This window comes from Falco rusticolus, chromosome 5 (genome assembly GCF_015220075.1).
Source record: "Falco rusticolus isolate bFalRus1 chromosome 5, bFalRus1.pri, whole genome shotgun sequence".
Taxonomy (NCBI): Eukaryota; Metazoa; Chordata; class Aves; order Falconiformes; family Falconidae; genus Falco; species Falco rusticolus.
The window spans coordinates 70,185,366-70,213,212 of NC_051191.1; the positions used below are offsets into that span (position 1 = coordinate 70,185,366).

At 42.5% G+C, this 27,847-nt stretch overlaps 1 protein-coding gene and 1 long non-coding RNA gene across 2 annotated transcripts in view; one reads left to right on the forward strand and one right to left on the reverse strand.

Moving 5' to 3' along the window:
• Positions 1 to 914: 914 nt before the first annotated feature.
• PTPRO (protein tyrosine phosphatase receptor type O) overlaps positions 915 to 27,847 on the forward strand; it is a 155,424-nt gene continuing 128,491 nt past the window's right edge. Inside the window, exon 1 of the mRNA XM_037388204.1 lies at positions 915 to 1,422. Within this exon, the coding sequence (XP_037244101.1) occupies positions 1,207 to 1,422 (216 nt within the window). The 5' untranslated portion in view covers positions 915 to 1,206. The remainder of the gene's footprint in view (positions 1,423 to 27,847) is intronic.
• Positions 7,865 to 15,878, reverse strand: LOC119148261. The gene is made up of 3 exons (XR_005104349.1): positions 15,693 to 15,878; positions 9,381 to 15,653; positions 7,865 to 7,963 (listed from the first exon to the last, which is right to left on the reverse strand). It is a non-coding gene; the product is annotated as an uncharacterized LOC119148261 (long non-coding RNA).

Here is a 27,847-nt window from a genome sequence, read left to right on the forward strand (position 1 = left end):
GGAACCACACCTAGATCCAAAGTTGCTCTGAAGTTTAATGCCCCAGGCATAGCCTTATTATTCTTACAACCTTATTTTGTTCAGATTGACATTGGTTATAGCTCAGATACCTCCCCTGAGGATGCATCCTAATTTATACTGGTGTGAGAGAGAGTGTGGTCAGTGACAAACATGATTCTGATGTAGTCTTCTCATTTTGGAAAGACTATTTTCATCATAATGGTCAAATGGGAGGGACATATAGGTGGGTTTAGGTTTTGTTTTGCTTTCCCTTCCCCTCTTTTTTTCCTGGGGAAATCACCTTATGCCAGACTCTTGTAAAGATGAATAGCTTGCCTGTCCGTGAGTTTGGAGATGGCCCTGGGGTTGCAGCGGGGGATGTGGGGGAAAGACACAACAGGGCATGTGATCTTGGGTCTCCACGTGCCCCTCTAATCCCTGGCCCCGAGTATCTCGTGGGACAGGATGAATTCTCCACCCTTTGCAGGCTCAGACCTGTACTTCGAACCCCTGAAGAGCTGTCCACATGCTTATTCTACCTCCTGAGAAACAGCCGTAAGGCAGTCTGCGTTGTTTCCAAACGCTGTGTCTGCTGCTGCTGCTGCCTGGGTACTGGCTCCTGCGGCTGTGTTGGAGCTACAGCCGCAACGCAGCCGCCTCCCGCAGAAGCTCAAAGCCCCGTGCGGGGCCGGCTCAGGACCCGTCCCTTCTCTGTTCCCCGCGTGCTCGCGGCACTGCTGTCCCCTAATCGGGCCAGGAGGCAGGAAAAATGGCCCGGGGGGGGGGACGACACTGTTGTGCCCCTTGGGGAGCGGTGGCGGGGATGCATTTTTGCCTGCCGGCGGAGAGGGGATGCTGTCGGGAGAGCGAAAGGCGGCGGGGGGGAAGGGGGCGGAGGGCGGCGCGGGGGGGCGAGGGCGGCGGCTGCCAACCCCCCTGGCCTGCCGCCGGGCGCTGGGGCCGCTCCCGCAGAGGAGCCGGCGCTCCCGGAGCCGCCGGGCGCCTCTGCCCACCCCTTCCGTGCAGCGAGCTCCGCGATCGCCCAAACTCGTGGGAGGGGAGACAGCCCCCGCCGCCGCCTCCCCTTCCTCCTCCTCCTTCTCCTCCTCCTCCTCCTCCTCCCCGCCGCAGACCCCAAATAAAAGGGGCGGGGGGCGGCAGGATGCGCCGCTCGGCGGGGAGGTCGGCGACGCCGCCGGCCGCCTGATGCTGCCGCAATTCGCCATTGCCGGGCACGGCTTGGAGCCGAGCGGCGGGAGGCGAGGGGCAGAGGCCGGGGGGCAGGGGGCAGAGGAGCAGCAGCCCCCCGTGCCAGGCCGCCCCCGCGGGCCGCGGACGCCGTCCCCCCCGATGCCCGGCCGCCGCCGGCGGGGGGCCCCGGGGGCCCGCTCCTGTCTCCTCTGGCTCTTTGTGTTGCTGAAGGTAAGTGCCGGGGAAGGGGAGGGGTGCGGGCTCCCCCCTCCCGTGGGCACCGAGCCCCCCCTCCGCGCCGCCTTTGTGTGCCTTCCCGGCGGCTCGGCGGGTGCGCGGCGCCCGGGCACGGCCAGGTGGCTGTGCCCGCTCCGCCTCTCGGCGGGGGCAGGGGCTCGGCCGCGGCGGTCCCCCCTGTGTGCTGCCGGGGCCGATGCGGGGCTGGGGGGGGGGGGGGGGGGGGGAAGGGAGGCGCGGGATCCGACGGGCGGGCAGCCCGCGGCGGGGGGCGCTCCCTCGGCCGCCTCTCCGCCGAAAGTGCCAGCGGCCGGGGCAGATGCGGCGGGGGCGCCCGTCCTCTGCCTCCTCCAAAGTTGCCCGGGGTGCCGGGAGGGGGCGGGGGGGGGGGGGGGTGTACTGGCCGGCCGGGCAGTGGCGGGGACGCCGCGCTGTCCTTCAGCACCGCCCCGGCCGCCGCCCGCCTGGGGACACACACACCCGCCGCGACGCGTGGCCCCTCAGATGTCTCTTGGCTTCCGTGCACCCCCGAGAGCCGCTGTGCAAACGCCGCTAACAAAGGGCGGGCAGCGCAGCGCAGCGCAGCGCAGTCTGACCGTGGCAGGGTCCGACATCGCTGTCTGATCAGCACCGTGCTGTGCTCGGGCTCAGCTAATCTTGGCAGATTAATTTTTCAAAGTTCTGATTAATACTGCAGGCTCGGTTTCACATGATGCTTTTTATCTTCACGCTTTCGCTCCTTTAATGGTTTCTCGAGAATATTTAGTATGTTCCGTGTAACTTCTAAAAGAAAGCGTATGTGTTGTCGAGGTGAATACCACTGGCTGTAAATGTCATGGCCCTACAGCACGGTGCTCGGCGCTACTGAAAACTTCATCGTGTATTTGTCAGTCACCGTTAAGGAGAGCTCTGCAGCTGAGGACCTGACCTGTCAGAGTCTCATAAATGTGAAAGTTCTATGAAAATCAGCAGGGCTCCCTGTGTGAATGAGAGTTTTCAGGATCGTGTCCTAGAACAGCAGTGGTGTCATTTCTAAAATTGACATTGCATTGACAGAACTATTTAAAGGGAAGCTTTCACAGCATCTGTTCACATATAGTAGTCAACTGTCAGCTGTCTCATTTTCATAACTGCTGAAACTTGTATTTATGCAAGACACAATATTAATACACCGACAAAATTTTGCTCCTTGGAATGTTGAGATTTTTTTTCTATTATTTTTAAGAAAGCAAGGCTGTGGACATTATGGCCCCACAGAAAGGTCAAGGTTCTGATTTGTTCCCTCATATAGCGTGCACACTGTTTTAAGTAGTTGTTTTATCCCACAGTCACGGAGTTCATATTGCTCTAAATCCTGGCATTTTTAAAAAATCAAGCTGTTTTTGTGGTGAGTTTTATGGGGGAATTTGTTTTGGTTTTTTTTTTTTTTTTTTACTAGCACTACTGTGATAAAAATTACTGTGGTAAAGCAAGACAGGAAAAAGGTAGTTAAATTTTGTAAATTAAAAATCACAAGAAATTTGGTAAGGTTGGAGGGTAGTCCAGGCCTCAGCTTTTCATTCTGTGGGGAAATGACCGTAACTTCTGAGCTAGATAAAACTCAGACAAACCCAGACTCAAATGACAAAGAAAGCTGATAAGCATTAGCAGAATATTGTACCGTAAGAGAAGGCAAAGCTGTAGCTCGAGATCGAGGTGCATCAGTGGCAACCATGTGTGACTGGATTATGGCTGTGGTTGGATAGCAAGTCTGCTGTAATTAGTTATGTTGTGCATTATTATTAGACACTACAATAAAAGGAGAACTAGGTTTTCAGAAGATGCTCAAATGTGGTGACAGGAAAGAAGCTGGGGAGGCAAGAGTAGTGCTTGTTTCAGATCACTGGAATGAATCCATTTTCCCGAGTTTGAAATTCACTGAGTTTTCTTTAAGGACTGCATGTCTTTTGCAGTGACAAATAATTGAAAACAACTAATTTCAAAACAGGGCACTTCCCTAGTTCCGTGCCGTTTAGTTCTGCCAGCTTGTTGAAGCAATAGTAAAATTACTGAGCCTCAGGTTGTTAAATTGATGTTTCACCTGGAAGTTAATCTCATTGAGAAAGCAGTGGCATTGAACTGATGAATCTGAAGGTGGGCAAACCTGATGTCTGCATGCTTGCTGTTTCAGCCTTAGCAGCCCAGATGTCACTTGCTAAGCTATATCTGCTTGATGTGGCCTTGATGCCCATCTGGCAATTTGTAAAATCATCATCAGATTTTGCAGTGATAAAACTGCTCAAAGCACCCCTTCCCATCCCATCAAGTAACAGCACCAACTTGTTTCAACTCCTGACGTTGTCTGAGGTTGCTGGTAGTCAGTGACAAAAGGAGATCAAACAGGGATACTGCCCACTGCGCGTCGTGTGCCTGATATTGTGGCCCATGGGCTAATAATTCTTAGTTCCTTCTTTCACAGTGCGATGCGAATGCTTTCTGTGCTCCAGGGTAATACCATAATCTTTTTTTGAAATACAGCAGTGTGATCTTGTACCTTTATCATTCTGTTTCTTCAGTGGTTTTCTTATGTGATGGGTAGTTGAGAAACTAGCAGAAGAAAGGCATTGTGTGCCAGCTTATAGATTAATATGGATTTACAGTGCTTTGGAGATGAACAGGGCTGTGTCTTGCTTCAGAGAAAAGCCTCTAACCATTCTGCTGTAGGAATCTCTTAATATATGGCCACGTTGCAATGGGTCTGCCTACTCCAGTGTTGCAGTCTGAGTGGCTGGAAGGCATAGTCTTTAGCAGCTTGCTTTGTAATTGTCTCATTTTGGTGTGGCAAAGGCATGGCTGATCACAGCTGAAAGGAAAAGCTGTACTTTCAGTGACATGAAGGACAATAAAAACTAGACATGTTCCCTGATCCCAGTGACTCATGTTATCTTTCCCAACTTTTCTAACTTTTCTACTTTAACTAACTTAACTAACTTTACTAACTTTTCTAATTCAGCAACCTTCCCTCAGGCATGCCTATGCTGAGCTTTGACCAGTTGATGTTCTGCCCTGGATTATGTGACTGATGTGTCAGGTGTCCCATGCTGTTAGTAGCTTGTACCTGGGTGATTTTATGTTTCCTTGCAGTATTATTTGTGTGGGACAAGGCAGAGCTTAATAAGAGGACAAAAGCATGCCAAACCTGGTGCTGGAACGTAATTTACAATCTGTTACACCTCCAAGAGGGTCTGAGCAATGCTCTGAGTAGAAAAAAACAGTGAGAAAACTGGTTGTCACGATAGTGTGGACTAAGTAGGAGGGATGACATTCTTAAGAAAAAAATTGTCTCCAAACACCAATAAAATATGTATCTCTTATTTCCAGGAGACTGAGGTCTTTGTATAGTAGTTTTATATGCTCTTCAGGTACTGCATATAAAGCAGCAACATCCTTTTTCTTTCTCTAAACAAGGACAACTTTTTACGTCTAGCAGGGTAGGATTTTGTCCACTACTACATCAGTTTATGGAGTTTGGTGTCATAGTGAAGTCTAAATTCAGGTGTACATGGGTTAAGTTTTCAAAGAGATTTAGGTTCTGTAAGAGTCTTCTCAGCACAGCCTTACCCAACAAAGGAAATGTGTTTCTATTGGTGTAATTTTCAAGAATATCTGCATCTAATATTAATAATCTGAAGCAAAAGCCATACCATCAGGACACTGCCTCTTTCTGTGGGAGAAACCTTTTTAAGAGCAATGTTGATTTCACAGCTGGAAGCCCCAGTGCTTCACAATTGTTACTCCTGGCTGGGAGACAAAAAAAAAAAAAAAAAAAGAGAGAGAGCACACAATGTGAATTTTGATATGGAGTCCTTTTAGTATTTCTTCTCTCTCTGAGATGCTGATTGAAGCTCTTATTGAGAAAACATATATGTTTGTTTGTTTTCCTCAAGACCACGTGCTACTGGTATCAAAATAAACCCCCTCTATTTTACTAGTTCTTTTTTGTTTGCAAAACTAGTGAAATGTTTCCTTATGATGGGACAAACTCAGAGGAGTTACTGAGGTAAAACTGTGTGAACTTTCCTGCCTACTACTAGTCTGAGACTATCCAGGCTGTATGGAAGAGAAAAACATCCTCTCAGCAAAAGCATACACTTTTATTTTTTAAAAAGTTGAATATGAGTGATCATCCCTCACTCAAAATTTCCACAAGTCATGTTCATTTTCATTTCATTATTTTAATTTCATTATTTTCATGAATTTTATCTGGACCAGGGTGATTCTAGAGGGCAAAGCTAATGAAGAGCTTGGATGCTGACTCATGTTAATGGAACCTTAGTAGGAACTTGTAAAACCCTCTCTGCTAGCGGAATACTCTTTGAGAAATTTCTAATTTCGTTGTGGTGAAATGATAGTGGACATTGAGAAAAGATGTTTCATCCCTGCAGGAGTTATGAGTCCCAGGCTCAAATTGTACAAGGTCAATAAAGCTATTTCTAGGTTTTACCACCTCAGTCAGAAGCTGCACTCAAGGGTGAGCCCTCATTTAGGTTAAGACAAAGACCATGCTGAATAAAGGCGTACCTGTGGCGATCCCGTGGCAAGTCATTAAAGGGCTCACAGATGGTGTGCTGACTGAACTTGAGAAGCCCACTAATCTCTGCACTTCTGATATCACCACACAGAGCAATCCAGGCAGTTCATGAAGTGACCTTACAGAGCTTCCAAATGAATGTTAAATTGAACAAAGTCTTGTGTAAATCCATCTTGAGACTTATTTTACTAGACAGTCTTAGCTCTGGAGAAGAGAGCTTTTTTATTAGGCATATGTGACAGGACAATAAATGTCAAAAAAGAAAACTTTGGAAACAGGTCTTTTTGCTGAACTTAAAAGACTCGTAGTTAACTTTGGTTTTAAGGGTTTTTAAAGTTATTTACCTTTTCCTTTGGAGAAATATGTATCATTATAATCCTGAACACTCATATCTTCTAGTAAATTAGTGATTGCATTTTCATTACTCAAGATTTTGAAGATTCTATTATTGTAGCAAAGTATAGTTGGTTGCAATGTAAAGAAGTTGTCAAACTTTGATAAACATTTAAAATGTTTTAAAATGAAAATTTTTAGACAGAGTTTAGTACCTAGGAGTCTACTAAGCAAATGAAGAGAACGGCTTATTAAATATGTTCTGCACACAACAGCTATTACAACTTTTTTTTTTAATTACGTTTCAATCAATGTACAGTTGAAAAGAAGAAAATCTTTGTGAAAGAAATGTGGCAACACAAACTAGCTGCCACGTGTGCAATGTGTAACAGATGAATAGAGAACGGGAGATACTTGAAATGGAGAGGTTACCTTTGTTTTCATAGCACTGTGTAATCTTGAATGAATTCAGCCGGTGAAGGGAGCAACTCTTGAGGAAGAAGGCTGCTGTCTTTACCGTAAGCCAAATGTGATGCATTTCATTTCTGGAACTCCTTCATTCTTATGCTAGGAAATTACAGTGGCTTTTAAGTGAAAGAGCTCCAGAAATAAAATGATATGCATCATGTCTGGCTCACCATAAAGATAGCACATTGTACCAGCGCAAAAGTAGTATGTGCTGTGCTCAAATTACTATGGTTATCTTTGCATTTTCCCTTCGGTCACATGCCTGTAGTTAGAGAAGAAATGCTTTACAGTAAGCCTCAGTGATGAGAAGGTTGGTGACACAGCTGATAGTAACAGGGAAGAGAGCTGGCAGGAGATAAATTTTTTAGGTAATTAATGCACTCAGCTTTTAGTATGCTGGTCTTGAGGTGGCAGCATGGACATTAGAAGAGAGGATGTGGGATAGGCACTGTGACTGAGTAGAAAACATACTGTTGGAAGAACGTGAGTGGGACATTTAAGCACGAGGATTGAGCTCTCCAGAGGAGCTGAATGGAGATAACAGAAGCCAACAACTCCTCTTTGCTTTTCTATGTCAGCCAGAGATTTAACATTAGATAACTGTTTGGTAGATACGAACCTCTTGCAAGATAAAACCCCTAAATTCCTTTTTAAGTACTTCGGGGGAAAAAACAGATAATGTTGCCTGTCAGTTTAACAGTTGTGATTTTGAAGTGATTTGGCCTCAGTACTCTAGGTGGTTGAGACATGGGTCTTACAGTCATGTGAGAAGGGTTTGAAGAACTGTAGCTTCTTTGTGTGCTGTACACTTGTAGGTCCCCAATTTAGTTATGTTGACTTCTGACTATATAACGCAAAAGACAAGGCTTTGGGATAAGAGGTAGGTCTTAGTCACTAAGTTGTTGATCTGATCAACAATGCCTTCAATTTTAAGAGCTTCGAATAGTTTCCTTGATGCATTCTGAGAATTAGTCAAGGGGACTGTTCTTCAAGGCTGAGAGGAGTCCCCAGAGCCGACCGCAGACTGTCCCACTTGCCTTGTTACCTTCGTGTAACCTGCTGTTTGGCACGTGTCTGTTATGTGAGCCACAGCTACTCAGGATCATTTCCTCTTTGTTCATATAGAAGTCAATTTAACATGGGAAATCTTTATTCCTTGCTGACCTATCAAATGCAAAGGAAGGGTTACGTTCTTATTCTACTTACAAACAGCAAAGAAATTTTAGACTTGAGTAAGAAAAAAACAAACCAAAAAAAAGAATCCCCAAACCCCTATTAAAATGTGGTGAAGAACAGTGGAGAGACTTGGTGGAAAAAATTCCACAGAAAGAATACTAATTAGTGTTTTCTAAAAGTACTGCAAGGCAGATTTAAGAAAAAAAATGAACGGTTTCCAACAGCTATGAAATTAATTTATTTATTATTTGCTTAGCACTGCTGTGCCTAGCTTTGTTCTGTATGCAAAATATCTGCAGACTCTGCCTGAAGTCTGAAAGATAGACACATCAAAATAAGGACGCTCTAGATAACTGAGAAATGATTATCATATATGCCAGTTGCTGGTATTCTCCAAGGGGCAGTATACCTTCCAAACAGAAATAAGTCACAATTGCTTCCCCCAGGAGCTAAGCAGAGGGGATTTTTTTTTTTTTTTTGTAGTTGTTTGCTGCTTTTGGTTTTGTTCGATATTGATTTCTACAGGATGTTGCTCATCAGAGCTTCTGGACATTTACATCAGTTTAAAACATCAAAAAATAATTAATAATCAATGTGACTTTAATCCCTTCAAAGAAAACCCATTAACCTACAAAAATGCTCTAGCTCACAATAGTTTCATGAGTAACTGTAAGCAGGGCAAGAGATGAAAGAGAAAAACAACATTCAGATACTTCCTTTTAGAGGTTTTCTCTTAAAGCAAGCTCCTATTCCAAACAGAGACATCGCTAATATTTTATTGCAGTCATCTTACTGCAAATTAGGAGGTTTGCTTTTTTAATAGTTTTCTATCTCAAACTTGCCTGCCCTTGCCTAATCTTGTACTGATACTATCTTGAGTCGTCAGTGTCTGCTTCTGAGGAAAAAGATGATGATGTCACAAAATCAATATCAGAGGATCCTATACTGTAATCCCTTTTCAGGGAAGTCCATTAAATCAATGCCTCTCCTTCTGTGAGTAATGACTGTAGAATCAAGCCCTCTAATTTTGCTGTGTGAAGGAATAAGCAGATGGGATGGGATTTTACATAATTAACTAGAAGTTATTAAATACAACAAGAAAAATTACGACATTTTCTGAAAGATAAATGAATACACAGTGAATACTTAAGTGTATTTCAGAATGATTGCTGGTATAAAATTACTTCTCAGTTGGGTTACAAAGTAATGCATTAAACCAAAAATGCTTTTTTGTTTTAAGATATTTCTTGTAAACTAACTCAAGACTACATAGGCTCTGAAGCCCCATCAGGTTTCCTCAGCAGCATTGTGGGAAATCATGAAAACTACAGAATGGTGACACCATATGATGTCACCAGCATAATATGGATAATAATTAAAATAGATAATGATTCTCTCATCTCACCTGTTGTTTATGTGCAACATTGACCTCTGCTAGCTGGAACCAGAACTGATGGGTTGCCTCTAATTCATAAGATGCTGGGAGCTATCAGAGAGTCTACTGTGCTTCTGGGAAGGGGTCCGAAGTCCAAAGGAAGTCAATGGATGCCTTTATGTTGCTTTAAATAGACTTTGGATCAAGCTGTAGCGGGAAGACCTGCTATCTCAGCTGGGTGATGCTGTGAAGTTTGACATGCAGCTCAAAGCTAACTGTGATGTACTGGTGACCTTGGACTCACTGGAGTGTCGGCAGCACAAACTGGAGGCCATGGGATGGTTTTGATTTTTGGAATCTGGGAGTCTGGTAGTTTAAAGGAACTCCCCATCAGATAAATTTTGAGCAACCTTCTTGCTTAGGGGGTAGCTGTACTGGCAAGAATTGGTGTGTGGTAATCCACTGCTGGAGCTGGTGTCTTGGGAGCACGCTTGTATGCTTCTGCTCTGCAAAGGTCCTCTTGTAAGGAAACTTAAGTTTTGTAACTAGCACTATGCAAAAAATAGGGTGGTTTTCTTCAGGCAGAGCCATCAGTCTCCTCTTTCTCTTCCCCCTCGCATTTCAGGGACCATTCAAATAAAAGTTCAGATTTAAGTACATTTTAACCTACAGCTTTTACTGGCGTTACAGCATTAACACAGATACATGGATGGGTGGAAACCAAATTCCACGTCAATACCAGTTACTTGTATGTGGATCTGAACAATGCAGCTGGTCCCTGCTTCTTCAATAGGCTAGCTGAGTGAAAAGCAATACCAAAACCCAATGACTGTGTGGGGCCTTTGAATTTCAGAACATAAGCTCTGTTTCTGCTTTGCCCAGGTGCAATCTGAACACAGCCGTTATTCCCTAGACTCCTTCACTTGCACTGTTCCAGTTAACTACAGAACAGCAGACTTCCTTATCTGTGATCACACAAATGGAAATACCAGTGCAAAATATATTCCCATGCTTATCTGAAATGCAGAAGGGAACCAGAATTTGAAAAGTAATTTAAGATAGGTGTCTGGAAAATTGATTTTTCTCTAAAGGGCAAATGCACAGCCAGATTAAGAGCCGGCAACAAGTCCAAGTTATGTATTGAGTATATTGAGTAGCAGAGCTGCTCTTGCTTGGAGGAGCTCATGGTGGAGTCAAATCCTCTGAATTCCTTCCATGAAGAGAAAAACAGAGGTGTTCTTAGATGTACACACAGAACAATTGTGAAGATTGAGCTCTGTCTGTTTCTGCATGGACGTGTTTCTGTTGAAACATGAGAATTAAGAGAGTTGAATAGTCAAAAGAATTTTTTTTTAAGTAAAAACAAAAAACCCTGACCCTTTGACTACAGTGCTTCTTAACAGCTTTAAATGGGATCTGTATCCATATCTGCTGCATATTGTAAATATTCTTTAAAAATAAGACATTTAGTTTTTCCTTTTAATATTTTGTCATCAATGACCTGAACTTTGCAGGAGCCTTTTTGCAAAGCAATATGCCAAAGACCTTTTGGCTGTGGCAGACATCATGCTTGATGCTGGGACGAAGGGGTTTTATGCAGTGGCATAACAACCTAGCTATCAGGTATCAGTTTTTCCTGGTAGGCATGACATCAGGTGATGGGCAGTAGCAAGTAAGGGTATCGGTAACTGGCCAGGTGGAGGAAAAAAATATCTGGAATGTCTGTTATATGGTGCATGAGAATTTGGCTTGGAGCAGAGCCATAATGGCTTTCCAATGGCCTCACCAGAAGGAGTGGTGTGAGTAGAATAGCTGCAGGTGATGTTATTTCATATACAAATGTTTGTGAGCATTACGAGGTTAGGAGATAAAATGGAAAAGAAACAGAAATGTTTTGGAACGTGCCAGAGCATATCTCACAGGCTTCATCTGTTCTGGTTATGTACATAGTTATTTCTGCATCCCTTTTCTTTCTACAGCTAACCTTTAATAAAGATGTGACTGGTTTGGAGATTGGCTTTTACTAATGGTATCTTGTAATGGTTGTGTACGATCAACTGTTCATTTCAATATGTACAGTGAGGGAAACTCAGCTACTGATTTAGGGTGTTTTTATCTGAAATATTTTTTTTTCTTTTATTTTTCCAGAGCTAGGCATTTGTTGCCCTTATGAATGCTGGTTATATGATTAACACGTATGAAAGCTAGTGGATAACTGAGTTAGCATTAATTTTAACTGGAAGAATCAATCTTGTCATTGAAATATTTATAATCGTATGATTTGGTTTGTAAACTGATAGTTTACCATCTCTGCATTTGTCTGCTGGCCTGTAAGATGTATGGGTCTCATGTCGTGCTTAGAAAGAAAGGGTCAAATTTTCTCATGCATATTTCCCAGTGTAAAAACTTACTCTGCGGTTCAACAATGCAGCAGAACTGGGCTCGCAGCAAACTATCTTGTTTAGAGCGAGGAAATCCAAGGGCTGCTGCATTGGACTGCCTGCAGACACAGCAGTAAAGCTGCAAGTAAAAAGCAAGGAATGACTGTCTTAAAAAATGGTGAGGGGAAAAGTCACAATGGTGTTATAAGCTGGATGTGGTCTGGTTGCACGTCACTGGACAGCTCTATGTTCTGCTGCTCACTTCTTGGACTGGTAGAGGTATCCCCTCATTTATCCTTCTAGCTGGCCTTAGGCTGATGGTAATGCTCATGTTCCTTGCTCCACTGTGTAGCTGGGAGGGTGGGCTGGGCACACTGCCCAACTGTGGCACATGGAGAAAGGGGGAGTAAAAGACTGTAATGGGCCAGCTGAGAAAGCAGGCGATTCAGAATTGTCCCCTGGTTGTCAACAAAATGGCAAATGTGGTAAGTATAGAGCAGGGACTTTGTGCATCCCTGAGGATACAGGAAAATGTGGGACTATTTAGAGGCATACAGTAATTTAGGCTGGAAGGGACATCTGGAGACCATCTGGTCTGAGCCTCGGCTCAAGTAGGGCCAAGTAGGTCAGGGGCTAAGGGCCATGTCCGGATGAGTTTTGAATATCTGCAAGGTTGGAGATTCCACCACTGCTCTGGACAACCTCTTAGGGCCCTGCAGGAAAGGAATGACAGTCAATTATACCTTTTTAAAAATCATTAATTGGAACTCAAAAAAACATGAAACCTGACTGTTTCATGGTGTGGTTTTTTTTTCCTTTAAATTTATATAAATGATTTCTTACACTGTCTTTCTCTGTAAAATTTAAAACTCTGGGTTACAGTCACAAGCTTTATGCTGAAGTCTGCTGGTTTTCTTGCATTCATCAGCGCCTTGAAGCCTGAGCTTTAAATATAACATGAAGGATAAAATTTTTAGAGCTGCCATTGTTAGAATGTGCCTTAATTATCACTTAAACTTTCTGCAGAGTCAGTGAGGTATCTGCCATCACTGAACATTCACTTCACAGGTTCACGTTTCTCAAGAAGGTTTTTTGATTTTTTTATATTTTTTTTTTTCCCCTCCACCCCCCCAGCCTCTGATGTACGCTTCTGGGAGGAGAACCACGTCTTCATGTATTTTACAAGCTTAGGTCCTAGGCATGCAGGAAGCCATTAAAGCGTCACTGGGGGGGTAATTGTGAGCAGCGTGAATTAAAGGCTGCTGAGGCAGGGCTGGCCTCTGTCCTGGCTGGCTTAGTGCTGGAACACTAAGGAATTGGTCATCTCTACATCCAGTTAGAGAAACTTATAAAAATCATCAAGGTGGAAAAATACGTGTCTCAAGGGAATATATGGAATCCTTTCTGGAAATTTCCCTTACGCTTTTTGTATTGATAACTGAACCGCTGCTGCTAAAATCGATATCAGATTACAGGGACTCGATACACTTAATGAGCTCCAAAGGAGCAGTTACTTTGGACTGTGTTTACAGCTTCTGCTGCCTGACTCCGCATCATACTAACATTTTATTACTAATGATTTATAATGTTGAAAGGGATGATGAATTTGGTGATTCATTTTCTCACCCCACAGATTTTGCCATAAAATTATGTTATCTTACACTGTCACAAGTTTACTTGTCCATGCTAGAATATAGATTTCTTTTTTTTTTAATTATGGAATACAGAATAATAAAAAGTACCCCTGCCAAACCAAACAAAAAGGCACACCAAAAATTCAAAACCTAACCAAAAAAATTTTCCCCCACAAGTTTAAAAAGTGCTAAGATTATTGTTGTTCTATGGCCCTTAGTTCTTCCAGTTCTGTTCCATGAATGTTGATTTCCAAACAATATCAACGTAAAAAACCCTTCTGCTTATAGTTTTTAAAAGTCAGATCTTCCAGTGAATAACGCAAAAGCGAATTTTACAGTTAAAAAAAACCACCAACTCATAATGTTATCTGTTAGAGAAGCAAAATGATGCTTTTTCTCTGAAGACCCTACAATGCCAGATTTAGTTTATTTTGGGAAGAAAGAAAGACTATTCTGTAGAATGTGCTTACCACTTGTGAAGTGAAAGGTGTCGGCAGAGGGTGTGAAGACATCCTGGAAAACAGAGCTTGTAGAGAAGCAGATGAGTTTATAGAAAAAGGAAAACCCTCTCCACTTCTTTATATTTAGTATAAAATAAATGGATAGAAGGGATTTGCAGGCATCATGGATGGCCTAGGGTGGACCAGCTGTGCTCAGACTGTGGGTTCACAAAGTTCAGTTCTCTAATCTCAACTCTCTGTTCAAGACTAGATTTAGCTATACTGAACTGGCCTCCACTGTGTGGGGAGGGTGGTGTGGAGGAGGAGACCCTGAGGTCCGCTTCAAATGCTGCTGTGCCCAGCTACAGGGCATGGGGAAAGGGCTCCAGACTGAAATGGCTCTGCCACAGAGGCCCTTGCCTGCCACACAATTTAAATGCATGATTTCAGTTGATATTATTAATTTGGAAGGTTTATAGGTTATTAAAATGGGTTGTGTGACAGTTGCATGTCATGTGGGTACAGGAGTTTCACGTATACTCTGGTTTTTCCACAGTGCATTCTTTCTTTGTGTCTTTTAGAAGTTTAAACAACAAAGTCTGGTGGTGTCAGATGATGCCTGGGATTGATTCTTTATGTTTTTGTCCAGAAGTGCAACACCCTGTTCCTATAGTACTATGTGACGGGTGGCTGGTAATTGCTGAATGCCCACTGTGAATTTCTGCAACGATAATGAAAAGTCTTTCAGCATTAGGAGATGTGCCCCAACCTGAATGAGGGGAGGCAGATGGACTGCGGAGATGGGTCTGCATCCTGCACCCAGGAATGCACGTGCTGTGTTAAGAAGGCTAATAGAGGGCAAGGGGAGTGTCCCCCTCTGCCCCCTGATAAATCCATCTCTGTGCTGTCAGAAATAGCTGTAGAATGGGAGCTCTGGGATTTTTCTCTACTGAAACGGTCTAGTCTCATTTATGTCTTTTCCTTCTTGCATATTGGCATATTCCTTCTATGCAAGTATTTATTCAAAGCCTTTACTTGGAGTGTCAGACTAAAGGTCATATCAATTTTTTTTCTCTGTCTCTTGCTCTTCTTTTTCTCTCTAGTCCCTCTATTTCTAAAGATGTCAAATTAAATAACTGATGATTTCTTCTGATGCCACGCAGCCTTAACAATATACATACTAGGCTTTAGTGTATTTTTCTTTTTTGCATCTCTGTGCTTTCAGTTTGTATGCAGAGCCATCCTCTTAGATGAACTCCTATGCCCAGAGCTGAGGATTATGTTCTTATCCAACATATGTACTCAGCCTGAAATGCTAAATCTCTGCTACTAGAGGAATGGAAAGATGTTATGGTTAAAGGAGCTATGTCAAAGTTATGAGTCAGATCAAACTGTAAATCATTTCTGGTGAGAGGCAAGATAAAGATACTCCCTGAATGTTAGCATCCCCTGACAAGCACTAACTCATAAATTTAAATACTGCTATTCTGAGTGCAAGGGATTAAACAAATACAGTTTTTTTGATAATAATAATAAAAAAATTAACTTTGTGACAGTGATGGGGGAGTCTGTGAATGCTGTTTTGTATGGGATGATTTTGATCATCCACCCTGTAGGATGGGGATGGTGGAAACAGAGGGTGACAGTGGCATGGTGGGGACTGAGTTGTTTCCCCACCCCTTCAGCCAGCCTGGTCTCACTGGAAGACCAGGAGCAGTTCCTGCAGGAATCCATCTGCTGATGTCCCTGTCCTGTGCTGCCCCTATTGCAGCAGTTCAGGTAGGAGGAGAGGAGAGGGAAGAATAGCTCACCTGGCTGTGTAGCTCCCCCGTTACCTGTCAGCAGTTGCTCGCTGACGCTGGCTGTCAGTGTGTACAGCTGCAGCACAAGGGTGGCTTCATGGCAGGACATAGGAGGGTGGTGGCTGGGACCTGCCCAGGTCTTGGGGAGCATCCAGCTGCTTTGACATTCCAGCCTTGCTTGTCTGTGAGTCATGCCGGGGCTCGCAGAGGCAGGTGGTCGGCCAGGCTTGCTCACACTGCCTTGCTAATGGTGCTTCTCCATCTCTGCAGCTCTGCGTTGGAGAAGGGTGCTGTATCCTCCCATTTTCAGCGAAAGGCAGCATTGCAAGCTGGGGAGAAGGCGGCAACACCATGCTTTCCTCTGGTCCTTTCCCTTTGAGGTCATTTGTATCCTGAAAGGGAGGAAGCAAACAGTTTCCTCCTCTGAAGTGCAACTGGACTGTGCTAGTGCATCCCTCTCCAACACCCAACTGGTACAAGCCATGGGGATTGCTGTGGTACCTCAGCTCAGATGTTTTTGGAGGGCTTACATTACCATTCACATTATCACATTGTCATAACAGAGCGCTGACTGGCACCTAAAATGCTGGTGGGGAGCTTATCCATGGATAAGCGGCAGGCTAATCTGGTTTTCAGTCTGTGAAACTAGGCTCAGTGCTTGAGGGGGAGAGGAGGGAGCGCCTCTGAGCATCTCTGAGGCAGCATCTTGCTGGAGAGTTGAAAGAAATTTCTAGGAAAGTGCAAAGACAAAGAACCTTTCTTTTTTTTTTTTTCCTTCCTCCCAGAATTAAATAAATTAAATAACAGATTTTTGTTTGTAATGGGCAGAGTTTGTGGATGTTTTATTTATTAATGCTGTGCAAAAAAATATTGTAGAGGTTGGATAGTTGAAAGGTTTTAAAAGCAAAATACTAATTTGGATTGGCCAAAAATATTATTTTGTAGCTCTTGCTATGACAGAGAAGCCTGAGAAGCTTCCCAGCAAATATTTTGATTCTCCAGAAAAAAAACTTCACTCCTAAGCTTTCAGCCCTCTTTAAAGGAAAATGGAGGCAGTGACAGTCAGTCAAGGAAAATTCAGTAACTTTAACAACCATTTGCTGGTATTTGCAAATCATTGCAATTGTCTGAGATCTGTATTTTTCAAAGAATAAAATACTAGCCCATTTCTTGCTTTTATCCTTTCTAACGTTTGTGCTATTGTTTCCTTGGCCTCTTTCCTCTCCAGCCCACTTCTTCACCTTCTGTCTCACCTGTCATCTCCTTCTGCCATGCTCAGGCCTGATTCTCCTCCACCAGCATTTAACCCTGCTCAAGCCCCTTCATCTCAGTCAGCTTCTAACACACCCTCCTCACCTAAACTATGTCACCTTATTTCTCAAGTATTTTGCTTTTCACTTCTATGTGAAGTTGTATTTATCTAGTAAACATCTTGGATTGCATTTCATAGCAGTCAAAGAAAAGGCTTCTTTGCACACATTTGCAGCTATTTAGCCCAGCTCAATAGTTAACTTCCAGTGGAATGCTAAATTGTCACAAAAAGACTATGATTACATGAAAAGACTATTTTAGTGAAAATAGCTGCTATTCAAGTAGAGATCATATTTCTCAGGGAAAAAAAGGTCCAATTACTGTGCTTAGTCACCTACACTGTGAATTCAAGTGAACTTCATCTAAAGCAATGGTGTTACACTGATTTTTTTTTACCAAATGTAGCTAAAAGCAGCATCAATCCCTGTGACTTTCAGCTCAGCTGGCTCTAACTGTGCTAAGGTTTCATACCCATGTCCTGGTTACATTTTGTGGAATCACAAGATGGTTGGGCTTGGAAGGAACCTCTGGAGGTCACCTGGTCCTATGTCGTGGCTCAAGCAGGGCTGCCAAGAGCTGGTTGCCCAGGTCATGGCGCAAACATCTCTTGAATATCTATGTGTGTACCTCCACAACCTCTTTGGGCAACATAGCACCACCAGCTGGCCCTGGGACACCAGCACAGAATCAATACATAGAAGATCCTTGGTATAGATACGCTACTGTAAAATATAAATAAATAACTTCTTTCCCCCAAAACTAAAAATTCTTTGTCCCTTAGAAATATGTGGTTGTCTTAAAAATATTGTACTGTAATCTTAGAAGGATGGGGGCTCCAAAGCTTTTGGGAAGAGCGAAAAATTAATTTTTATCCGCCCCCCCCCCCCCCCCCCCCCCCCCCCGCTTTTGCTTGGAAAGTCTTTAATGCAAGTTTGTTTAGGTATTTTTGTCTATCTCAATTACATATATTTCTTCCATTAATCATATCCCAAGCTTTCTGGTAGATAAATTAGTCCTCCTCTACATCAGGACAGGTTGATGGGCCATAAAATATATTTTCCAGGACTATTGCTATGGCTATGTGGTTTATATTAAGGCCTTCCCTAAGTTCTAAACCTGCAATTACAAACAATAGTGGTGCTCACACACAACATATTGGGATTTAGTCAGTGACATTATTAGCAAACAGGAATGCTTTCTCTGGAAGCTTTTGACTTTGCTTTTGAATACTGCTGTTCTAAGTTCTTATAATTTTTGCTAGAAAACCAGTTACCCCATGAATTTGTGAATAATTAATGAACCAAAACCACAAATGCATGTTTTATGAATATTATCTTCAAATAGTTTTCCTGGAGGTCTACAATCCATGGATGGAAACCTGGTGGCTAGGTACAGGCTATGATATAAAAAGAATTGAACGACAGCTATAAGCTTCAGCTGGGAACAGTGTGGGACCCCTTCAAGAGAGGTGCCCCACTAACAGTACAAAGCTGTCCCACTAACAGTAAAAAGCTGTGGCTTTATCGGTGTGTGGGGTTCCTGAGCAGGTTGTGCAGCTGCATTGGTGGCTCTGGAAGAGTGTTGAATGGAACGTGGCTCATGTAGTAGCAGGGAAGGGCTAAGCTGTGGAGGTGAAGCAGGGACACAATGGTAGGGACAAACGAGCAAGCCCCAGCTAGCCATGCCAAGACTCACATGGCTTTGCAGACAGTTCCTCTACTTCTTTCCAGAAACTTTGTCCAGGCACTTTACAAGTCATCTTGAATTTCTGGGTGTCTGATTGCTAGAACAGGTTTGATGCTGTTTGTAGGAGCTACTAGGCTGTGGAGCCTTGGAGAAGCAGTAGGTCCGACCTGCCCAGAGTGCTGAGATTGCTGTGCGTGTGCAGGATAACTTACAGATTTAAGAGGAAAGTTCTGCTTTTATGCTTCTGAACGCGTTAGGAAGCACTGCAAATGCCTTCAAAGGCATTCTGTAACAATTCCAGCAGTTTGGTTTCCTTAATCCCACACCCTAACATAGTCACAGGTGGACCAGCAAGGCAGTAGCTTGCCTCCACTGAAATCAATGTCAGTCTTTCCACTATATTTCCACCTGTAAAGGTGGTGGGACTGGACCACGGTAAGGGGCCTTTTTGTCCCAGTGGCTAATTGCAAACATAGACTGCACCTGAGCAAAGCCCATAAGGCTGTGCCTAACCTGGAACACATCTTCCCAAGGCCTGGGGATGTCCATAACTACTCAGCTGAACTCTGGGGCTGGAGAATTTTTTCTCTTCAATGATCACGTTGACTTCAGACTGTTCTACAGGCTTCAGGGCCAACCTGAGTACAGACTGCAAGACCTGGCTATGAAATGAGGAGAGGTAAAGTGTTTTCCAAAATACAGTATCTGTGATGACATTACCTTATGTGTAGCGGCAGCATTTATTTACGGTGCTGTTAGATTTTCGGTTCACCTGGCGCATGTTGCTTCATCCCACTACTTTTCTGGTTCCAGGAGGTTTCTCTCCTTTTGGCTCCAGTTCTGCCCTGTGCAAAGCTGCTGGGCCCTCTCTTGCACCACCTCTGGTACTCATCGGAGCCTTTTTTGGAACCAGCGCTGTTCACCACTTTAACTGGTGTAGTTTTGTGGGGAGTTAGCAAGTTCAGCCTTTACAGCGAGCGGCCTGGCAGGCAGTGGAAGGGGTGTGAGCAGGTGGCTGGGAGGCAGTGGAGGAAACAAGGAGTGGTTCCTCCTTCCTCTGCCGACAGCAGGCTGTTGGGTCCGGACAGACTCTCTCATGTTTCTTCACTTTCAGAAGAGTAAACCCAAGTGGTACTTGGGCAGGAACCCACTTGGAACAAGCAGTTCGCTAGGAAGGAAATTTTCTTGGGTTTCTCTTTGAGAAGAGTAGGAACTCTATTTGGAGTCTTCATTAAATTCAAAGGCTGATTCATCAAATATTGTCTGTGTTTTCAGCTGCGCACAAAGTCCCTTGCCAGTGGACCTGGGTGCTAGACAGTGTTGATGCACTTTGGCCCAGGGATGTTCTATCCCAGAACACTGCTGAGACATGTGTGTGTCATTAACAGTGCTAGTAAAAAAAAAAAAAAAAGAGGGAGGGGGAGACAAAAAAGAAAAAGAAAAAGGCAAATGGAGAGGCTCCCCTGCCTTGAATGATTAGTAGTGTCTTTTTAAACATAAATAAATCATGGGGGCTTAGATACAAATAAAAGCTTCTGGTAGATTTATCTTGAAAATATTTTAATGTGTCTTACATAATTGTTTTTGGGAAGTCTGAGGAAAGCTACTGGGAGAAATGGGTTCTGCGTCAATGTAGGGTGTTATAGTCCTGTCCTGAAACTTGTAAAGGGATGATGCTGGGACTGCTGCCTCTAACAGAGTTCCTAGATGGGCTTTGTGAGTAGGGAATAAGGATGGCCAGTAAAGGATGCCTGAAATTTTGCTGAAAACCAGACCAATTTTACCCATGGGCATTCTTTTATGTTTTGGTCATTTATAGAAATTATTTATTGCTAAGTAAGTCTGTTCTAGATGTACATCAGCTGTCAGTTGAAAAAGAGTCTGGGAATAAAAACCATTCACAATATCTGCCATTATTAAGTAAATAAAGTGACCTGAGCTGGAAGCATTCACTTGGTTAGCAAACTGATTACTACTCTAAAGCTTTGCTTGGCTGTATTTTGGTAAGCTACAGTTCTGCACTGGAAATGGTTATTTTTAGGTTTTTACTTCCACAAAGACAGACAGGAGATTCTGCTGAAGTGGAGGCGTCTCAGCAGATTAGCATGGGACAAAGGATAATTAAATCCTGGCACTAGAGATGCTGAGAGGGGTAGAGTATTAGGACTGGTGTGCACTTTAGCACTGGTGTATGTGTACTTGCTAACGTCTATCTCATCTCCACAGGAAAATGAAAATTAATGATGCAGTATTTATATTTTAATGATTCCATAGCTCTGTTTAATTGCAGTTTGTAAACCGCAAATCTTATGTTCCTGTCATTAATATATAAATGAAGATACTGACTTTTATTTTCTGGTTATTTTTTATTACAGATGAACATGTCCTCTTCAGACAGCTTATTGGTAATTGCTAAAAATAATCCTCAGATTAATGTACACATTGTATAGATGTGTAAGAGGGGCCCTGAAAGGAACATATTTGTAGAGGGTTTGGGACCAAGCTGTTCTTTGTGTCTTAAAAAATATATGCTGAGTGAGCTGGGTAACCTGCCCATGGCGCATCTAATGCACTTGCAGAGAGGGGAATAGGATCCAGGAGAGTGAACTGCTGCCTGTTCTGATCACAGGAATGAGCAAATAACTGAATACAGACTAAATTTCAGTCATAAGTAATGCATTAATGTGGGTATTACACAATTGGCATTGCCCTTCTGCCCTTTAAAAAGAGTTCACCTTTTAAATTGTATTCAGATTTATAATTGAGCATTTTGAGTGATGGCTTCACCAACTGCAAGCAAAATGAAGTGATTTACAATGTGTGTCAGCAGAACATTGTAATGTGAGGGAGAGATTAACAACCATAATTTCAGACTCAACAGTATTTATAATTCTGAATTATCTCTTTTAATGCAAATGGTCTGTCTTAAGTACTGTGCTCTCTCTTAATTAGATAAAATAATCTTTCCTTGCTTGGGTAGTCCCCTAAATTAGTGACCAGCCTAACATCCTCAGGATCATGCTTTTGCATTGTTTAATCCATACCAATTATACAAACTGAAAGAAAAAGAGAAGAAACTGGTCTCTTACATATGCAGCGCAAGAGGCATAGCTTCAGATATAATTTCCTCCGGATTCATTTCCAGTTGTTCATTTCAAGTGGAGGCTCCCATCAGCATCAGTGGGCTCAGAACAGACTTCCTCCAGTTGAGCAGCTTCTGCATCACGCTTTTGGGGAATTTCTGCACTGTAGAAGTGGTGCCAGTAGGGAGTTAATCAAGGAAGCATCAGCCTGACCCAGTGCACTGCTGGCATAATGAACAGAGTACACTCAAGCAAGGAAGCAAGATCTGGGAATGGTCCCTTGTGCTAGTAGCAATTACTCACCAGCCTTTTGGCTGGATGGGTCTGCAGTGCAATCAGGATACGTGATTACACCTCAGGTACCTGCACCTGAACAGGTTTTAATTTAATCGGGTCAGCTACCGTTAGCAGCAGAGCTGTGGTGATCTGGGCTTCAGCTGTTGAGCGTGCAGTCGAGGTGCAGCCTGCACTGAAACTGGTGTTTCCATGGCCCCATAGCTAGTGGGCATGGGGCCAAACTCCCTTTCACATGTGTAATCCTGTTAAACTCAGTGGGACCGCTTCCATGAGGGAAGAGCAGAATTGGACTGACTGTGCAGCATAACTGTATTAAAATTGCTTGGCAATGGAATGCAGCTGCATTGGCAATAGGAGCGGCTGGGAGCAATGGATAACCAGCCTGTCCTGGCATTGCATCCTCCCCTCACAGAAGGAGAAACTGCTTTCTGGACCTGTGTCTGTGGTGAGATTTGTTTTGCTTCACCTAAGCCATTAAAAACGTGTATAGCCTGAGTTGTAGATTTTGCTGTATACTCAGTGGAGTGGATTATGCATCCCGGATGTTTCATGTAGGTGCTAAGGCATGACGACTTACCCTCCAGACTTGGTCATCTCTGTCCAGACAGCATGAATCCAACTTGCTCAGACCAGACACCTCAATTTTCGATAGTTTCAGCTGGGGGTGAGGTAAGTTCAGTGAGGAAACCTGCTGCTCTCTGGCCGCAGCTCTGTACTGCCCTGGGGCTCTGCTAGCGCCTGGGAATCCTGTCGTATGGCTTGGCTTGTCCTGCGCTGGCTTTTCTTGCCCACAGCACAGGCAGAGGGATCTGGGGGCAAGAGCTACCAAATAAAACACAGCACTGGAAATTTCCTGGCATCCTTGAATACTGAGATTCAAATGAAATTTATTTAAAAACTTCCCGTAAGTTACGTGGAAAGGTGAGGGATAGAGTTTTTCTAGCATTGCATGGCAAGACTTCTGAGGTTTTTTGTGCTTCAAAAAATAATTACATCATGGCAAGACTTCTGAGTTTTTTTGTGCTTCAAAAAATAATGACATTCTGAGAACTGAGAAGAACTTCAAATTTTATTAATAGCACAAATGCTTTTAGGGGTTTCAATTTTCCCCTTGTTATTCAAGAAAAATACTTTCAGCTAATGGAGAGAAGGGTTATTATTTTTGCCTTGCCAGGTTTTTCTCCGGTCGTGTTTTTGTTTCTGCTCCCTTTAATACACGGGGAAATAGAGAATTGTGTTCTGCATCAGCTTATAGCATTGCCAAAACCTGACGTAGGATTTGCACAAAGTTCAGAGCTGATATTAGAAGCTTTATCTGCAATATTTATTAGGCATCACAGTGAAAACTGCCTGGCTTCTGGTTCCACTGTAATTTTGAAACTCCCATTAGACTGGTTGGATGTTGTAACTGAAGTTCATATCTCTTAAATGCACCTTTCAGGCTGCATATGATTTTATGCTGCAAAAAGCAGAGGAATTTCAGTATCTCTTGTTCATGAAAGCTGGGAAATTTCAGCAGTTTTGAATGAAGTCATTTGGACTAAGGGTTTCAAAGCTCTGGAAGAGATTTGAAATAACATTAGTGGGAGGTGAATATATAAGCATCAACCCTATGTTTTAAATCCAATTTAAATTGACTTCTGCTGCCTTTGTAGAGTTAGGATTTCACCCTGAGGTCTTAGCAATGATGGCTGAAACTTAGTCAGTCTCCTTCCCTTCTACATGTCACAAGTTAAGCCAAGAAAGACTGGATGAAATAAAGAAATACCTATTCATGACTTTCCACATCATTTTTTGGAGGCATAGAAGAGGTTGGCCAACACTTTTTAAAGTTGTGTTTCCATTTCAATGAGCACTTCTCCAACTAGATGTAGAAATACAGAAAAAGCATGAGTGAAACAGGTCTCTGGCTAGTAGAAGAAACCGTCTGAAATCATATAAAACTCTATGTCCAAAAAGTCTGAACAGGCATACAAGCTTTGAGTTGCTTATCTAACCTGTTAAAAAGTTTGTCCATTTTATATCGTTAGCTTTCAATCTCATGCATCCAAAAGCAAGGCTTTGTTATGCAGAAGAAAACAAGGCTGAGAACATATATCTGGGATACGTGTAATGTACCTGTTCAAACTGTGTTGCATTATTCATCTAGAAGTAAACAGGAGGCTTCTTGTCAAACATTTGATTCCCTCCTTCTCACCAGAACCATTAAAATCTTTAATTACATGTTTTTAAAAAATCAGACTTGATTTATAGAGTGCATACAAAGCCCTGTGATTAGTCAGCTCTGACTACAGAAAACATAACCCGTGTTGGATCCTCAGATGCATAAGGCTTGGAGTACAGTCATAAGGTAATTAACCCATCAGCCTCCAGCTTTTGTATCTCCACAAAATGTAGAGGTTTCCCAAATTATTTGTGCTAGTTATTGTATTGTTGTCCGTAGACTCCTATGTCTTGTATTAAACCTTACACAAGTAGCGTAAGAAAATTTCATTTGTTTTGGCAAGCAGTGGATTAGATTTCTCTGGAATATTTTAATTGATGTTATCCAGTCCATGAAAGGCACTGCAGGAAGGGGCACAGAGATCTGGTGTTAAGCTGAAGAATAAACAATACCATTGGTTCCTTCTGTATTTAATCTGCTTATTTAAAATGACACTAACTCATATAAGATTTATTTGTAAAACAGACTCACTTCGTATGAGTTGAAATATTAGCACCAGAAGTAAAATCAGCTTTAAAGTGCTTTCTTTTTCATTCGTGTGCTTACTTAGACGCTTCTTACAATACACAGTGATACTACATTGTTTCACGTCATATTCCTTGCTGGGTTCCATTTCATAGTTTATTTATTTATTTTAAACTTGATTCTCATGTTCTAACATGATGTTGTGGTGGTTCTTTTATATAGAAGAAAAATGGTGGGGGTTTTGGCAGGGTTTCTTTGGTTGTTTGGGTATATTTTATTTTATTTTATTTTTGAGTTTTACTCCTGTTCATTGTGTGCTCTTTAAATGTAATAAACATTCCTAAAATATTTGTGTTCACATCAGGCTACATAGTTTTTTTCCTTTTCTCTGACTGTTATTGTTGCTATTGTTTTATAAAACATAGTTTTGAGACTCAACGAGATTGGTACACACCCTTTGAAAGGCTGAAATTAGTCTTTGAAGTGCAGTGTGATATACACTTGACAGCTCTTTGAAACAAACGAGGCTGGAGATGCGGTTTGCAGAAATCCTGCAATCCATTTCTGGTGCCTGGGTTTCAGGGAAGTGGGTCAACAGATTGTGCCAATGGATAAAATATGTGGATAGGATTATTTGGTTGCTTTGGTTATGGGAATGAGACAGGTTTGTGTTTCTTCTACCTCTTTTTGTCACAGGCAATTGAGTTTTCTAGATTACTGGTTCAGGTCTTACTCCTTTTCAAATTGGAATAATACATTGCTTTTATTATAGGTTGTACTTACGGTATGTTTTTCTATTCATAACATGGTGTAAAAGGTATACATAAAATAGTATGGATATTAAATAAAAAAAGCTTACGCGCTACCTGATAATTAAATATATATCAGTACCTGTAAGCTGTTGAATTTCATAAAGTAATGCCTGAATCCTATGGTGATATGATTTCAAACAAATATTTCTTGAATAAAGTGGGTGTCTAGGAAAGGTTTTTCTCTCTCCAAAACTGAATAATAGAGGCAGTAAATGATAATAGTTAATACCCATGTGAATATTTCCATTTCACCTGCCAATCTCACACTACTTTACAGAAAAGAATAAGTAGCTTTTCTCGCTGGGTTTATAGGAGGGAGTTTGCTGTACCACATATACCTTACAGATGGTTTTAATTTCTAGAGCCGTCACTCAATTTAGCTTGATAGTAATTTAGCCCGTGGGAATCATTCTTCCTTATGTTGCTCTTCCCTTTGTTAACATCAAAAAAAAAAACAAACCCCACAAAAAAACCCCAAAAACCAAACCAACCACAAAACCACCCCACCCAAGAACTGGGTAACTGACACCAAAGCCTAATTTCTATGGAAAAGCAGAATTTCCTTCCTGCCTTATGCCTCTGTCCTGGACCATCTTTCCACCACCATGCAGACCTAGCTTTAATTCATTACTGCACTAGTGAAAGCTGGACTTTTCCTTAGTGTGTCCAGGTGAAACTGTTCTCCTGATCGTCCCACCTTCACCTCCACTGAGGCTGCTGCTCATGTTGCAGCCCCCCTGGTTTTTAGGGATGAGCCTCACAGACAGGCTTAGCTACTGCCACATGAAGGCAGCAACGTTTGGTCTCTAATGCCCTTGGAGCTGGATTAAGTAGTGACCTATAAAAGAGGCTGTAATATCCCCTTTCCAGTCCCTTAAAGCCATTTATTCCTATTAGCGTAACTTTTTTGGCATCGACTTATTTTCACTCAATGAGTTAAGATCATTATCAAAATGAAGTGAAATTAATTCAGAAGAGAATATGCAAAGGAAATAAAGTATGCTAATCCCAGGGAATTACTTTTTCATCGTTCAAATAAAAGCAGCCGCCTCCTTTTCTTTTTTTTATTTTTTCTGCCTTTCTGCTTTTTATTTCACTTTCATGACTGCAATTTGAAATCTTAGGGCCTCATTTTTGCTAAGTGTAAGAACAGCTTACATGTTTCACTAGCAAGTGCAGAGGTCTTAATGTGACTGTATCTTCACCTTGTCAGAGAGGTATTAAGAGGCTTGTGACAGATGTCCTGGTTCTACCAGAATGCAATTTTGAAGAGGGTGCAAGTGAATATGGCATGGATATTGTAACTAGTTTATGCCCCTTCTTTTTTCTTTTTTCTTTTTTCTTTTTTTTTTCCTTCCCCTTAAATTCTTTTATTGCTTTCTTCAGAAATCAGTGGTTTTGTAATTAACCAGGCAAATTAATGTCTGAAGCTCCTGACTTATTCCAGTTATAGGTGCTAAGGTCAAATTGAGAAAATTCAGAAAAATCAAGGACATACTTCAGATCATAATCTGAGTAATATATGGGGGTTCTATAGGACTTCAGAATAGGTAATTGGAATTGCATGATTTCTAAGACTGCTCATGTATTTAGTACACTTTATTGCCTTGTGGATCATCAACAAAATTTGATTTTGGCTTTAGGACAGAGGCATCTGTGATTCCTGTTTTGCAAAAACCAAGCCCCATGACTGTGAGGGACCGTAGCGTAAGTCAGTGCCAAATTAATTTCGTTCCCCTTGTGTTTACATGTTGAGTGGGTGAGAGCAAACATTTCAGCACCTTGGAATTCCTCTAGTTACTTGCCATTTAATGCTCTTATCAGACAAACTGTAAATAAGAGTGTAATTAATTATTCCCTGCTTACATGACAAGTTGCATATAAGTTCCATCCCCCCAGGAGTCTATTATTTACCTGATCGTGAAGGGAAATTATTGAAGGGTTACCCAGAGACTACCTGGGAGGTGAACGTGAGTTTTACAGTCAGTTTGTACATCCTTTCCTACCTGATAGCTAGATTTTGCTGAAGACGCCACACAAAGAAGGAATAATTTAGGAGACAGCCGCTCATAATTGCAGCTGGCTTAATTTCCCTTGCCTGAAAGAATCAACATATGGCAAATTCTTTATTCCTAACTAAATTCTGCCTAAGAAAGCTGCCGAATTCATAGTTCTGGAAACAAAATCTCAGTGCCTGTCCACAGTGAAGATACCACTGAAAGTACTGCCAGCTGCGCATGCTGCAGTTCTTTCCCAGAGGGCACTTTCTTGGGGTGAATCAAGTACTTTGAGTCCATCAGAAGATCCGCTGCTTACTCCTGCTGTTACTATTGGCAAATGAGTGCCTTCAGGGTCAGGGACT